At 34.4% G+C, this 17,521-nt stretch overlaps 1 protein-coding gene across 1 annotated transcript; it reads right to left on the bottom strand.

Moving 5' to 3' along the window:
• Window positions 1-5,813: 5,813 nt before the first annotated feature.
• On the bottom strand, window positions 5,814-17,280 carry LOC148046084 (vomeronasal type-2 receptor 26-like). Its single transcript, XM_087714491.1, has 3 exons — window positions 17,137-17,280; window positions 6,842-7,696; window positions 5,814-5,867 (listed from the first exon to the last, which is right to left on the bottom strand). Exons 1-3 carry the CDS (start codon window positions 17,278-17,280, stop codon window positions 5,814-5,816), a joined length of 1,053 nt encoding a protein of 350 aa, XP_087570617.1.
• Between the last annotated feature and the right edge of the window lie 241 nt (window positions 17,281-17,521).

Below are 17,521 nucleotides of genomic sequence, written 5' to 3'. Positions count from 1 at the left end.
CAATACTAAGCTTCAAATTGGTGGACAGGACCTGATTGTTTTGAAAGAAATACCACCTCAGATGCTAAGAGCCAGAAGAGATTATGCTTTTCTGGTGGAAGAGCTCAGAAAGCGTCAGATACAGTACAGATGGGATGCCCCATTCGGTATCATAGTTACAATGGACAAACAAAGATATCGTCTCAGCTCTGTATGGAAAGCTCGTGATTTCTATCATAGGATTCTGAAGATGGGATACCCTGAACCTTCGGGATATGGTGAAAAACCACGAGACGAACAAGATAAACAGCAAACCACACAACCATCAGATAAAATGTATCATCTCCCTCTTCCGGAAGGGCAAGGAGTCAAGGAAAAAAGATCCAACCGTAAGACCACCAGACAAACGGATAAACAAGCTACTATGCAACAATCTCAACAATCGTTGGCCATTGATCAAGGAGCTACTGCAACAAGCTCAGAAGCTGTGGGAGGAGCCAAACCAAAGGTGAGATAGGCCTTGCGGGAGGCTCTAAAAAAGCTTCAGGCAACCAAAAATGACAACTAAGATTTTGACATGGAATGTTAACGGACTGAACTCTCCACAGAAAAGAAAGAAAATATTTCATTATCTCAAACAGTTTAAGAATGACATAATTTGCTTGCAAGAAACTCATATCAAATCAACCGATCAAAAATATTTGTTTAACTCCAAACTGGGCCAACATTTTGCGACCTCAGCCATGGAAAAGAAAAATGGCATAGTAGTATATTTAAGAAAAGACATTAAAGCTGAGCTAATTGAAGCAGATCCCTTTGGAAGATATATTGCATTAGATTTAATCTTAGAAGGGAAAAAGACGTTACTTTTGGGAATTTATGCTCCTAATCAACAACAAGATGGATTTTATAGAAATCTTCACGCTAAATTAGTACAGTGGGACTTTGAGTCTTGTATATTGTTGGGTGACTGGAATGGCGTGATCGACACCAAAAGAGATAAGAAGACAGCTCGCCCGAACACCAAATTTCGAGCTAAGTTACCCAAACCCTTTTTTGACATGCTGGACGATTTTGAATTGCGAGACGCTTGGCGCGAGAGGCATGCAGAAGAATATGACTTTACCTTTTTTTCCAATAGACATCAATCTCTTTCAAGGATTGATTTTATACTAATTACAAATGATTTACTTTGTAGGGTGAAGAAGACAAAGATTATTGCGAGAGTTCTTTCAGACCATAATCCAGTCTGGATGGAATTGGGAAGGGTAGCCCAGGCAAGAAGGTCCTGGAGGTTGAATGAAAATTTATTTAGATATGAAAAGTATGTTAATGATTGTAAAAAATTGCTATCGGAATATTTTGTTCTCAATATGAACAAGGGTACATCTTTGGAATATGTATGGGATGCAAGCAAAGCGTATATGAGAGGAGTATTAATGAATATAAACAAAATACATAGACACAAACAAGGGCAAAAACGAAAAGAATTGGAAGAGGAAATTAAAGGGAAAGAGTCAGAATTAACATTGAATCCAGGAGATACAAAGATTAGGGAAACAATTGCTATATTAAAATCTCAGTTTGATATGCTGATCTCTGACCAGGTAGCTACTAGTTTATTATATGCTAAACATAATACTTTCTGCAATGCAAATAAACCCGGTAGGTGGTTGGCTTATCAGATTAGAAAAAAAAGGAAAGCTCGAAATGTATCCAAATTGTGTTACAGAGGGAAGGAAGTGTTTCAACAGGAAGAGATTCAAAAGGTATTTCGGGAATTTTTTACAGAGTTGTATAAAGGGGATAAAATTAAGGACGGAGATATAGACAAATACCTAGATAAAGAGAAAATCCCCCTAGTTAGAGAAGAACATAGGCATAAGCTGAATCAACCTATAACCTCTGGGGAAATTTTGCAGGCAATTAAACAATTAAAGTTAGGGAAAGCACCAGGCACAGATGGTTTAACAGCTGTTTATTATAAAAATCTACAGTTAGAAATGGTAGAACCCCTCAGAGAACTATTCAATAAAATTCAATCGGGAGGGAAAGTGCCTCCTTCGTGGAAGACTGCGTTCATATCGTTGATACCCAAAGAAGACCAAGACCTTACCCAACCAAAAAATTACAGACCTATTTCATTACTCAATGTAGATTATAAAATTTTTACTAAAATATTAGCAAATAGGCTAATGGGGGTAATTCAACAACTGATACATACCGATCAAACTGGTTTTATACAGGGCAGACAGATGAAGGACAACGTTAGATTAATTATCAACGCTTTAGAATACCTGGGAAAGAACAATCAAATCCAGGCCGCATTCATATTTTTGGATGCGGAGAAAGCCTTTGATCGAGTTAATTGGCAATTCCTGCTGAAGACATTGCAAAAAATGCAGATAGGAGATGGCTTTTTACGGTCAATTGGTGCAATATATCAGCAGCAAACAGCCCAGATCATTGTCAATGGAAGTTTGACAGACTCCTTTCAAATTGAAAAAGGTACAAGACAGGGCTGTCCTCTGTCCCCATTATTGTTTATTATAACTTTGGAAATACTGTTGAATAAGATACGGGGCCTAGGCGGTCTAAAAGGGATTAAAATTAGACAGCAAGAATATAGAGTCCGTGCATTTGCGGATGATCTGGTTATAATATTGGAACAACCGCAGGAAACTAGTAGGGTATTATTGAATACGATCAATCAATATGGTCAAGTCTCGGGATTTAAAATAAATCTAGGAAAAACCAAAATAATAGCTATAAATATGACTATCAAACAGAAGGAAGAACTGGGGGCGATGCTAAGATGTGAGGTAGTTAAAAAAGTTAAATATCTTGGAGTTAATATTTTAATCTCAAATGGGAAATTATACAAGTATAATTATGAATCACTTTGGCATAGTACACAGTTGGAGTTGAAAAGGTGGGAAAAACTGCATTTGTCCTTGCTGGGTAGAATAGCGGCAGTAAAAATGAACATTTTACCAAAATTTTTATTTCTTTTTCAAATGTTACCAATACTTAAAAGAGATGCGAATCTTTTAGAATGGCAGAAGGGTATCAACAAATTTGTGTGGGCAGGAAAGAAGCCGAGGGTAAAGATGAAAATAATGCAAGATGCACGTGAAAGAGGAGGATTGAAATTACCTAACTTAAAATTATACTATGACGCAGTGGCATTATCTGCAATTAGTGATTGGATTCATCTAACTAATGACAGAATTTTGAATATCGAGGGATATGACTTGTTATATGGTTGGCATGCTTACTTGTTATTTAACAAAAAAACGGATAAGAAATTTAAAAATCACATCTTAAGAAATGCTTTATTGCGGGTTTGGAAAAAATATCAACATAAATTAAATGATAAAGTGCCCATGTGGGCAATTCCTAGACATGCAATTGAAAATATGAATGTAGAACAAAAACACGATAGAAATTACTCACAAGCATTATTGCAGATAACATTATGGATTATTTGGAAACAAACAACATCTTGCCAGTAGAGCAAAAAGGCAACAAAAGAAGGAACAGGGGCACAAAAGATCAGCTACTAATTATTAAAATATTAGAAAATTGTAAGAATAGAAAAACGAACTTGAATATGGTCTGGATTGATTACAAAAAGGCATTTGACTCATTGCCACATAATTGGATCATAAAATGCTTAGAAACAACTGGCATTAACAAAAATATTACATCCTTTACTGAAAAGGCGATGAAACATTGGAGAACTGAGTTGGCAGTAAAACTACAGAATGGTTAATATCAAGCGAGGAATTTTCCAGGGTGATTCACTTTCACCTCTTCTCTTCATCATTGCAATGATCCCACTATCAGTAATCTTAAAAAAAAAATGAAATTAGGCTACCAAACAGCCAAAGAAGCTGAAAAAATTTCGCATTTACTATATATGGATGATTTGAAACTCTATGGAAAGTCAGAAATAGAAATCCAATCATTGACAAACACAGTTCGAGTATTCAGCACCGATATTTCAATGCAGTTTGGCATGGAAAAATGCGCCATTGTATCCATAAAAAGAGGCAAAATCACTGCATGTGGGGGAATTGAAATGCCCAATGGCCAACTAATTAAATGCAACAAAAATGAAGCCTACAAATACTTAGGCATTCTGCAGTTGGATAACATCAAGCATGGAGAAGTAAAAACTATTGTCAGGCGAAAGTACACCAATAGAGTTAGGAAAAATTTGAAATCTAAATTGAATGGTGGAAATACAATCAAGGCCATAAATACCTGGGCAATACCAGTTATAAGATACACAGCTGGTATAGTTAACTGGACACAAGCTGATTTGGACATTTTGGACCGAAAATCCAGGAAACTAATGACAACGCACTACAGTTTACATCCACGTGGTGATACTGATAGATTATACCTGCCACAAAAATCAGGTGGCAGAGGATTATTACAAGTGAAGCAAACAGTTGAAGAAAAACATTCACTGGCTGATTATTTAAAAGGAAGTCAAGAACATCTATTAATTGAAGTAAAGAACAAAAATCTACTGAAGGCCCAACAGACGAAAGAAGAATACAGAAAACATGTGATAAAATCAAGAATGGAGAGTTGGCAGAACAAAGCACTGCATGGCCAATTTCTGGAAAAAATAAAAGATAAAGTGGACAGTGAACAAACTTGGTTATGGTTAACAACAGGTACATTAAAGAAAGAAACAGAGTCACTAATCCTGGCTGCGCAAGAACAAACTATCCACACCAATGCCATTAAGGCCAAAATCGAAAAATTCTCTGATGATGCCAAATGCAGACTTTGCAAAGAAGCTGATGAAACTGTTGATCACATACTCAGCTGCTATAAAAAAATCGCCCAGACTGATTATAAATTGCGGCACAATTCAGTAGCACAAATGATCCATTGGAATTTGTGCAAAAATTATAATATTAAAACAGCAACAAACTGGTGGGAACATCAGCCTGAAAAAGTCACCGAATATCAGATGGTCAAGATCTTGTGGGATTTTCGCATACAAACAGACAAAATACTGGTGCATAATACACCAGACATCACACTGGTTGAGAAAAATAAGGTCACAATCATAGACATCACAATACCAGGTGATAGCAGGGTCACTGAGAAGGAACATGAAAAAATCGCAAAATACCAGGACTTAAAAATTGAAATTCAACAACTATGGCACAAACCAGCAGTGGTAATTCCAGTGGTAATTGGCACATTGGGTGCTATTCCAAAAGCACTGGAATTACATTTAAAACAGTTAAAAATTGACAAAATCACCATCAGTCAAATGCAAAAAGCCGCACTGCTTGGATCTGCACGCATATTACGAAAATACGTTACGATGTCCTAGGCCCCTGGGTGGGGCCTACTAGTAACTAATGCCAAATCCAGCGAAACAACTGGCCACTGTGATACAATTGTATAATAATCATAATCACAATCACAATCACAATCGTAATCGTAATCGTAATCGTAATCGTAATCGTAACCGTAACCGTAACCGTAACCGTAACCGTAACCGTAACCATAACCATAGCCATAGCCATAGCCATAATCATAATCCATTATTTGTAGTTCTTGATTTATGACCAGAATTGAGACCAGAAGTACTATTGCAACTCAACAATTGAAGTTGTTAAATGATTTGCATCTGATTTTACAATATTTTTGTTGTGATTTTGTAAAGCACCATACTTGTTAAGTAGTCACCTGCTCAACAATCAAATTCATCTCCTTCCCACTTTGCTTATTGGAAGCCACCTGAGAAAGCCTCCAATGGCAATCACATAATTCTGGAATGTGGTGCCTATGGGATTTACTTAAACTGCCCACTTCAAAAGGCTCTGGGTGTTTACGACATAGCCACTTTTTAACTAAAACAATTGAAAACAAAAAACAAAATATAACAACTCAAAAAAGAAAATAACCACAAAAGTAAGAAATCGACATACACACTAACACTAGACCTAGTTGAAAGCCAGGTGTCAAGGACATTTTGAGACTTATATACAGGGTCATTGTTGGTATCTCTTAAGCCTTGTGCCTTAAATCTTTCTCAAACTAGAGAATCTAGAGAATACTCTCTAGAGTATCTAGAGAATACTCTGTGATGCCATAATTCCAATCACTGTTGTGACACAAAATTTAACATATTCTCAGTGGACCTTTTATGTAAAGTCTTCCACAGCTCTCTTTATAAACCCTTTTAATAGTACATAGATTAGATGTACAAAAATGTTTCTTAGTAAAAGATTTTAGAATTGTAGGTCACATTACTGAGTCCCTGATGTTAATTTACAAAAGTAAAGAATCAACATATGAAAAACAAACAAAGAAATAAAAATGCTTGTGGAATAATAGGAATGTTCAAGATTTGCTTTCCTCTAAAGAAATACTTTTGAAAGTATTGAGATTAGATTGATGAATGCTGTACAAATCCCATAATGAGTCATCTTTGAGTGATATGAATCTGGATCATATAAATGTTTGAGGATTTTATTGTCTACAAATTAAATTTGCACTTAAAAAATTTCTACTAATACCATTTATTCTTGACTGCTCAATATTTGCTTCCTTTCTATTTCTATTATTCTAATCCTATGATGTTGTAACTCAATATTTGAGATTCTATTGGTGACATTCTAATTAGGCTTCTAATCTTTTATCAGTTATTTGTATATTTGAGTCAATGATATTATTCTTATATTATTGTGAACATTTACAATAGATACAACTTCAATTACTGTGGGAAAGTTATTGCAACTATCCACTTGATTTGACAATATATTGCATATCATAAATTTGAACTTTCAACACATATGGACTATACTACAGAGTGAAATATTACCAGCCAGCCACGACGATGATGCTTCTTTTCCACTTCTTTCATCACTAACTTTCTTCCAGATGTGGAAGAATACATGGCTTGCAGAGCATGAGCCACAGCATACACAGCATTGTAAATGCTATAACTGTGTCCTGTTACTCTTTTTGGAAAAATATATTCAGGAAGGCTCTCTAATTTCTCTTCTCCACTGCAAATATACTCCTTCCCATCTCCCAGATCAGAATCTTGAAATGCACATCCAAATGCATGAGTCCAGAAATCCTTGATAAAGCCATCTTCTTTTATATCAGAAGGCTTTAGATCCTGTATATGTTGCCGGAATCCTTTCAGTTCTTTGGCATGAATTGTAAATGATATTGCACCATGAAAGTCCTGCAAATCCCAAGTTTTTTTACTGGCAAAATATCTTAACTCCATCCCTATCGTCAGGATCCATACTTTCCCTTTTTGGGTTCCAAATAGTTCTTTGTAATCAGTATTTAGTAAATATCTCAAAATGATCATAGAATGTGTATCTCCATTAAAAATCAAGACATTGGCTTCATTACCCATTACTGTCTCATAAAATTCTATTATACAGTCGAAAAAAAATCCAGTATTTGCATTATAACATGAACTATCAAATAACTTTATGAAGGCAAAACAAATGCCTTTTTTGGAATACTCAGGTACCAGGATATGTAAAAACCAATCTAAGTCCATGCCATTTGCCACCAAGAATCCAATCCATCTCCAACTAAAATGTAGAAGTAAGTGGAGGATACCCCTATACTCATAAATTCCATTTGGAACCATTTGGTAATAGGAAGAGAGATTGGTATCTTCTGCTTCAACTCTAGCAGATCCATACATGAGCTGCAAAAAAAAAAAAAAAGGAATTGTTCAGTAGAATGATTTTTTTCAATATTGCATGTGCAACAAAAAAGGACTCTTTCTTTCTGTTGAAGTTGATACATTTTAGAGCTCATAGGATGTGGCAGAATATAACTTTGTTTATAGTTTATCTACTTTAAAGGAAACTACCAGGAAACACTGGGCTACTTTATAGGGTTGATTGGGATGGTAAGATACTATCATCATCATCATCATCATCATCATCATCATCATCATCATCATCAACAACAACAACAACAACAACAACAACAACATTGAAGAAAACAATGATTTATTAATGTATACTACTGCCAAAAGAAATATCATATCCATTTCCATATAAATAGCCAAACTTCATCCAGAGATTTTTTTTAAAATATATGTATTCATAAGTCGCATATGTTAAGTTTAGTGAATATAAAGTGGATTTTCTTCTTACCATGATAGTGGGAGATTAGGTACGCTTGGTTTGTGTATGAACTAGATGAGCAGCGATATATGTTAAAATATTTACTACAACATAGCTTGACCCAAGAAAAAAAAACCCTAATCCAAAGTTTGTTTCTTTTGAGTATGTATTATCACCATATTATAACTTCAAAAGAGACACATTTGTGTAATGTTTATGAGTTCAGGCAGGAAGCCATGAGTTCTAGTTCTGCCTTAGGCACAAAACCACCTTGGCCCATTTCTATCTCTGTGAATCTCAGCCTTATGAAGAAGGCAATGACAGACCACTTCTTAAATCTTGCTCAGAAAACTGCAGGGACAGGTTCAGGCAGCCTGGAGTCTACACTGACTTAATGGCACCAAACAACAACAATAAAAATAATAAATCAATTGAAAAAGGCGTCTTTAGTTGGAACAGTTTACATTCTATAACGATATCTATAACACCATCAAACATCCACATCTGCCTATACAGGCCTTGGGAAGGAGCCAAAATGTGAACAAAAATGACAAATACAGCGTGAACATCTGTCTAACTGTGCAATGAACCAAAATTATAAGTTACAGAAGAACTGGGTAGCAATTGGAAAACCCAAATCAAAAACATATTCATTTCCAAAGTGGGATTTAAGACTGCATGCCAAGATAAAGAAATTAAAAATCAAATGTGAATAATGAAGAACATGAAAGAATAAAAGTAAAAGAATGAAAGGATCCTAGAAGCCTAATAAAAAAAAAGTTGCCAACACCAGAGAAGTTCAAGAAAGTTTGGAAAGCAATAAATCACAGCATAGCTGGGAAAAATTAATGCTTTGAGATATTAATCATCCATTTAAATCAAAATCAGCTATTTCAATCAGACAAGAGAAATTCTGAAAATAGATATATATATATATATATATATATTTTTGAAAGGTCTAGGGAAAACTCAAAATAATGAATGGATATAATAATTGAAGGAAGAATTTATTAAAATCGAATGGAAGAGATAATAATAGCAGAAATTAAAATAAATTAAGTAGGAAGAATTAAAAACAGGACATTCCCTGCAAATTATCAAATGTATGGCTTTTGGCTCAAATATTTGACTAGTTTACATCAAATTATAGCAGCCTAATAAAGTAATGAATAAAAGATACATCAATGACTGATTAAAAATAGGTGAAATGTATCTTACCAAAAAAGGTCCCAGCAAAAGGGACAACTAAAGATTGATAAAATGCTTGCCCACAATCTTTAAAATACTCACAAGCATACACCATCAACTCTACCAATACCTGGTATTAAATAATTGGCCATAGCTGTGACATGTACACTTGAAGTATTAATCAGACACAAGCTAAACTGAATGGTTTGGACCAAAAAACAATAACAAGATAAGTGACCATTCACTATACATTATGACCTTATACTTATATTAAACTGATACTTTGCCTACAGAAATAGAGGCAAGGGTTTTTACTTTAAAATAAATAAACTGTCAAAAAAGAAAAGTATACCAATGTATCCGTTTTGGAAAGAGCAGCATCTAGATTTAGATAATAATGAGCTCAGACTAATGAACCTAAGAGATTTAATTTAAAAGAATTTTTTCTGAGTAATCTAAGCGAGGCTCTTAATGCACAGACAATTAAAATGGAAGATAAATTTAGAGATAATAGAGAGGAGAGAAAAGAGGAAATAAAAGAAATGAAAGAAGAAATTAAAAATGAAATTAAAAGTGAAATAAAAGGACTTAAACAGGAGTTGTATGAGAAATTTGAGGCTAAGGTTGATAAAATTAGAGACGACATGCTGAGTCTTGTAACTGTATTAACAGAACATATTTCTGGAGTGGAAGATACTTTAGAGGTTCTTAATGATGCCAATGCTAACTTGACATTGAAAACAGAGGTGGTGGAACAAAAAGTGGAAAATGCTGAAAAAGAAATTATTATGATACAGTACCGACAAATGGAGTTCGCATTAAGAGTAAGGGGGCTGCGTGAGGAGAAACAGGAGAACCTGAAACAGATCCTATCGGAAGCTTTTGACCGCCTGATGGGAAGACCAGGGACCAATCAAGGCTGGCAAATTGACAAAGCTTACCGCGTCAACTCCTGGCTGGCAAAGCAGAAGCAGCTTCCTCGAGACATCGTTATATATTTTACTACAAGAGAGTTTAGAAATATGGTACTGCAAGCATCTTATAACACTAAGCTTCAAATTGGCGGTCAAGACCTGGTTGTTTTGAAAGAGATACCACCTCCAATGTTAAGAGCCAGGAGAGACTACGCTTTTTTGGTCGAAGAACTCAGAAATCGTCAGATACAGTATAGATGGGATGCACCATTTGGCATCATATTTACATTTGATAAGCAAAGGTACCGCCTCAACTCTGTATGGAAAGCCCGAGATTTTTATTATAATATATTGAAGGCCGGACACCCTGCACCATCTGGACCCAGAGAAAGACCACAAGAAAGACAGGATAGACAGCAAACTACACACCCATCAGACAAGATGGAGCATCTTTTTTCTCTAGAAGTGCAAGGTGCTATGGAACCAAGACCTAGCCGCATGACTACTAGACGTATGGAGAAACAAGCTAAAAAGCAACAGCATCAACAATCATCGGCCATCGATCAAGGATCTACAACAACAAATCTGGAAGCAATGGGAGGAGCTAGACCTAAGGTTAAACAGGCCGTGCAGGAAGCTCTAAAAATGCTTCAACCAACCAAAAATGACAACTAAGATTTTAACATGGAATGTCAATGGACTGAACTCTCCACAGAAGAGGAAGAAAATATTTCATTATCTCAAACAGTTTAAGAACGATGTAATTTGTTTGCAAGAAACTCATATCAAGTCAACTGATCAAAAATATTTGATCAACTCAAAACTTGGTCAACATTTTGCAGCTTCTGCTATGGAAAAGAAGAATGGTATAGTTGTATACTTAAGAAAAGATATGAAAGCTGAATTAATAGAAGCAGATCCCTTCGGAAGATATATTGCTTTAGACTTAATCTTAGAAGGGAAAAAGACATTACTTTTGGGAATTTATGCTCCCAATCAACAGCAAGATAGATTCTATAGAAATCTTCATGCTAAATTAGTACAGTGGGACTATAGTTCCTGTATACTATTGGGTGACTGGAATGGAGTGATAGACACTAAGAGAGATAAGAAGATTTCCCGCCTAAATACCAAGATGCGAGCTAAGTTACCCAAATCTTTCTTTGACATTATGGATGATTTTGAATTGAGAGATATTTGGCGAGAAAGAAATGCAGAGGAATATGACTTCACTTTCTTCTCGGACAGGCATCAATCCCTTTCAAGGATTGATTTTATCCTAACCACTAACGATTTGCTTTCTAGGGTCAAGAAAACAAAGATTGCAGTTAGGGTCCTTTCTGACCATAATCCAGTTTGGATGGAATTGGGAAGGGTAGTGCAGGCAAGAAGGTCTTGGAGATTGAATGAAAACTTATTTAGATATGAAAAGTATATTAATGATTGTAAAAAATTATTATCTGAATATTTTGTTTTGAATATGAATAAGGGTACATCTATGGAATTTGTATGGGACGCAAGCAAAGCGTATATGAGAGGAGTTTTGATGAATATAAATAAAACACATAGAAATAAGCAAGGGTTAAAACGAACAGAACTGGAAGAGGAAATTAAGAGAAAAGAGCTGGAGTTAACAATGAACCCAGACGATACAAAGGTTAAGGAAGCTATTAACATATTAAAATCTCAATTTGACATGTTGATCTCTGACCAGGTGGCTACTAATCTATTATATGCAAAACACAATACTTTTTGTAATGCAAACAAACCTGGCAGATGGTTAGCTTATCAGATTAGGAAAAAAAGGAAAACTCGAAACATATCTAAACTGTTTTACAGAGGGAAGGAGGTGTTTCAACAGGAAGAGATTCAAAAGGCTTTCTGGGAATTTTTTACAGAACTGTATAAAGGGGATAAAATTAATGGTTTAGACATAGACAAATATTTAGACAAAGAGAAAATACCTTCAGTTAGAGAAGAACACAGGCAAAAATTGAATCAACCAATAACCTCGGGGGAAATCCTGCAGGTAATTAAGCAATTAAAGTTAGGGAAAGCACCAGGTACAGATGGCTTGACAGCGGTTTACTATAAAAACTTACAGTTAGAAATGGTAGAACCTCTTAGAGAATTATTTAATATGATTCAAACGGAAGGTAAAGTCCCTCCATCTTGGAAGACAGCGTTTATATCTTTGATACCCAAAGAAGAACAAGATACTACTCAACCCAAAAATTATAGACCTATTTCATTACTGAATGTAGATTATAAAATTTTTACTAAAATATTAGCAAATAGGTTAATGTTGGTCATTCAACAATTGATACACACGGACCAAACAGGTTTTATACAAGGGAGACAGATGAAAAGTAATGTTAGATTAATTATTAATGCATTAGAATATTTGGGAAAGAACAACCAGATCCCTGCTGCGTTTATATTTTTGGATGCTGAGAAGGCCTTTGATCGAGTTAACTGGCAATTTCTGTTGAAGATACTGCAAAAAATGCAGATAGGAGATAATTTTCTACAGTCAATTAAAGCAATATACCAACAGCAAACAGCACAAATTATAGTCAATGGAAGTCTAACAGACTCTTTTCAAATTGGAAAAGGTACAAGACAGGGCTGTCCTTTGTCCCCATTATTGTTTATTATAACTTTGGAAGTATTGTTGAATAAAATACGGGGCTTGGATGGTTTAAAAGGGATCAAGATTAGGCAGCAAGAATATAGAGTCCGCGCTTTTGCGGATGATTTGGTCATAATATTGGAACAACCGCAGGAATCTAGTATGGTTTTAATGAATATGATTAATCAATATGGTCAAGTGTCGGGCTTTAAAATAAACTTAGGAAAAACCAAAATATTAGCTATAAATATGAATATTAAACAAAAGGAAGAATTAGGAGTGATGCTAGGATGTGAGGTAGTTTAAAAAGTTAAATATCTTGGAGTTAACATTTTAACTTCAAATGGGAAATTATATAAGCATAATTATGAACCACTTTGGCATAGCATACAGACAGAGATGAAAAAATGGGAGAAATTGCACTTATCTTTGCTGGGTAGGATAGCGGCAGTGAAAATGAACATTTTACCAAAATTTTTATTTCTCTTCCAAATGTTACCTATACTTAAAAAAGATGCGAACCTTTTAGAATGGCAGAAGGGTATCAACAAATTTGTGTGGGCAGGAAAGAAGCCGAGGGTAAAGATGAAAATAATGCAAGATGTACGTGAGAGAGGAGGATTGAAACTACCTAATTTAAAAATATATTATGATGCAGTGGTATTATCTGTAATTAGTGACTGGATTCACTTAACCAATGATAGAATATTGAACATTGAGGGACACGATCTGGTATTTGGTTGGCATGCTTACCTGTTATTCAACAAAAAATTGGATAAGAACTTTAAAAGTCATATTTTAAGAAATGCTTTATTGCGGGTCTGGAAGAAATATCAATATAAATTAAATGACAAGATACCCATGTGGGCAATTCCTAGACACGCAATTGAAAATATGAATACAGCACAAAAACAGGACAGAATTACCTACAGACAGCTTCTTACCTCGGAAAGGGGGGTATTACAATTAAAATCTTTAGAGGTATTAAAAGAGGAGAAGGTAGTTCAAACATGGTTCCAGTATGGGCAATTACAGGCTAGGTGGAAAATAGATCAAAAGATTGGTTTTATTCAAGTTGAGGATAATCTGTTTAAACAAATAAGAGATCAAAGCTTAATGCATATAAAGAGGATATATAATGTATTAATACAGATGGATTCGGAAACAGAATTAGTTAAAGATTGTATGATAAAATGGGCTCAAAATATTGAGGAACCAATAATGTTGGATACATGGGAAAGAATCTGGGTAAGAAATGTGAAATTTACACAAGCTCAAAATCTGAGAGAAAATTTTTACAAGATGTTCTATAGATGGCATTTAGATCCTAAAAAGTTGGCTTCTATGTATCCGAATGTACAGCCTAAATGTTGGAGATGTGGTTCTCTCGATGCTACATATTATCATATATGGTGGACCTGCCAAAAGGTTAAAGCATTTTGGATAAAAATATGGTGGGTCATGCAAAATGTTTTTAAAAGAAGGATAAAGTTTAGTCCTCAGTTATTTTTACTAGGTATATGTACTGACTTTACAGTGGTAGAGACCAATTTGACTCTGCACCTGATAACTGCAGCAAGACTGTTGGTGGCGCAATATTGGAAGAAGGAAGACTTGCCTACAATTCAAGAATGGACATTGAAAGTAACAAACTTAGCTGAAATGGCTAAAATATCGGCATATCTCAAAGATCATTCAAATGAGAGATATAAACGAGACTGGAAAAAATGGATTGACTATATACAAAATAAATACGGGACTAAGAAATTCCAGTTAGCCTATGCTTAAGATCAGAAATGATTTAAATTGTTTAAAGTTAGTTCAGTAAGAAGAAGCTAAGGTCAATCTAGAATGTCATTAATTTCTTTATTTCTTTTTTCTCAATAGATTTTAGACTGTGTTAGTTAAAATTCTATACCGTGTACGGGTTCTGGGAAGTCGGGGGGGGGGAAGGAGGAGGGGGGGTGGGGGGGTGGAGGGAGGGAGGGGTACACACACACACAAAAAAAATTGTACTTCAATGTTTTAATGATTGACAAATGATGACATATTTGTGTTTTGTTTTTTTTAAAGAAAAATAAAAAAAGTTCTGTTAAAAAAAAAAAAAAAGATTGATAAAATGCTTGCCCACAATCTTTAAAATACTCACAAGCATACACCATCAACTCTACCAATACCTGGTATTAAATAATTGGCCATAGCTGTGACATGTACACTTGAAGTATTAATCAGACACAAGCTAAACTGAATGGTTTGGACCAAAAAACAATAACAAGATAAGTGACCATTCACTATACATTATGACCTTATACTTATATTAAACTGATACTTTGCCTACAGAAATAGAGGCAAGGGTTTTTACTTTAAAATAAATAAACTGTCAAAAAAGAAAAGTATACCAATGTATCCGTTTTGGAAAGAGCAGCATCTAGATTTAGATAATAATGAGCTCAGACTAATGAACCTAAGAGATTTAATTTAAAAGTACGAATTCTCTAACAATGCTGTGTTCACCAGAGTGAACACAAACAGTAACAATTGAAGAGTCAATTTATGTTAATGAAGAAACTAAAGTTGCTAAAGACTGTTAGTTAATGGAGAATTAGCTGGGAAAATCAAGAACCAAATAAAGAGAGCTGAAGGAATATATTGGTCAAAACTGAATCAAGGTAAAAGAAAACCTTTAGTTAAAACTTTAAATAATATTAATTAAGCTGTTAAAATGATTTCAATTGCAACATTGGCCCAAACAAGCTAGTTTATGTAACCATTGACAAATCTGCCTTAAAATACAATTCAATTAAGAAATTAAGAAAGGGAAATTTAAATAGAAAATGCTGCTGGAATTAAAAATAAAGAAAGTTTGCATACAATTGAGGAATTTGAGGTAAGAAAACTTGAAAAATAACAAAATCAAAACTAGCTTTTCTATGTATAGCACAATCTGAAGATTAAAGGAAGGCTACAGACCAAATGAAATAAAGAGTCATGCCTATTGCAGAGAAGATCAAGATATACTACAATCAAATAATTCAGTTACAGCAATTTACAGCAAGAAGAGATCTTAAAATTTCGTAGAAGTTTGTGGATAAAATAATAGAAGTAAAAAAAAAAGGAATGCAACATGAATTAAGTAAGACAAAAATACTGTGATAGTACTTAGTTTGGAAGATATTAGAATAACTGAGGACATGGTACAAAAGCAATCAGAAAAAAAGAAAATACTGCAGTCTCCTGAACCAGATGTGATTCATGAATTCTCATTAAAATAAAATTGACAATTTATGTTTGAAGTTGGCAGATCAATAGATTAGATTTAAGAAATGACACCTTATTTATACTGAAACCCTAAATGAAAAATGGCTAACAACTGTTAGGACATGTCCAATTCACGTAATTTCTAGGCTCATTTTCCTTCTCCATCTGAATTATGAATATCTTTCCAGTTGTTTGCCAATAAGATATGAATTACATATTAGCATAATTGTAAATCAAATTTGCTGTTATTTGAAGAGAAATTATTTATTCCCTTTTGAACAAAAAGAGTACTGCAAAAATTTAAGCGAAATGAATTAGTTGTTGATTTAAACTGATTTTTTTTTAATTCAAAAAAGAACAACTATATTTGTGACTTGGATGGAGTGCAAAAAGGAATTTGATTCTGTTTCACATAAATGGCATGGGAAATGTCTTGACATTTTTTGAAACAGCAGAAACATTGAGCTGTTATGAATCCTTCAATGAAGTTTTGGTGAACAAATCTAATAGCTAATAGAGAAGAGTTAGGAGAAGTTGAAATCAAGCATGGAATTTTCCAAGGTGAATCATTATTTCCTTTACTCTTTATATTATCAATGGCCCCACTGACAATAATTTTGAACAAGACAAATCATGGGTGTGAAATGGCCAAATAAGGATAAAATTTTAATATTTACTTTAAATGGATGATTTAAAGTCACTTGAAAAAACAAAGGCTGAACTAAAAGCGTCCTTATTAAAAAGCACAAAAGACTTCGGGAAAGATTTTGGAATGCAATTTGTTATTGATAAGTGTCCAGCCATAGCCATAAAGATATATAATATAATGGCATATAATATATACCTTTATAAGTATGTATTCCCTACTTGAAACTGTCTAAATTCTTCGAGACTACCTGCCTAGTTTAGGAATTGAATTATTAAGTTTCCACCAATTGTGATCTGTGAATCTATCTGCAGATTAGCCACAATAAATGCAACATACACAAAGCAAGGGAGAAGGGGACAGGTGGAAACTTACCTGTGGAATTTTATAAAGACTCATGAGAATTGGAAACTGGTGCATGATATCTGAGATCAATTCCTCAATAACTGCATAAAGATTGTCTTGAATTATGCACTTATAGTTGGGCAAAAGTTTGCTGTTTGGAGAAATCAGTTGCATTGCTGCATGATAAGTCCACTTTATGTTCAGGTGACTATCATAAATGTTAAATCCCAGGGTAACATTGGGTAACATTTGGGCATTTCCATTAATTTCTTTCACAGCAAATATCAAAGCCAGGATGTGCTGGTAGTTCTCGGTCACTACACTGCAAAGGAAATGTTCAACCTTGGATCATATACATCTCTGAAACTTCTAAACAAACAACATTTGTTTATTGATTAAAACTGCATACAGTTGC

The sequence above is a fragment of the Thamnophis sirtalis genome, unplaced genomic scaffold (genome assembly GCF_051295495.1).
Source record: "Thamnophis sirtalis isolate CommonGarterSnake01/CBP01778 unplaced genomic scaffold, rThaSir2_p1.2 scaffold_4, whole genome shotgun sequence".
Lineage (NCBI taxonomy): Eukaryota > Metazoa > Chordata > Lepidosauria > Squamata > Natricidae > Thamnophis > Thamnophis sirtalis.
This window is presented reverse-complemented; position numbering and strand designations above follow the sequence as displayed.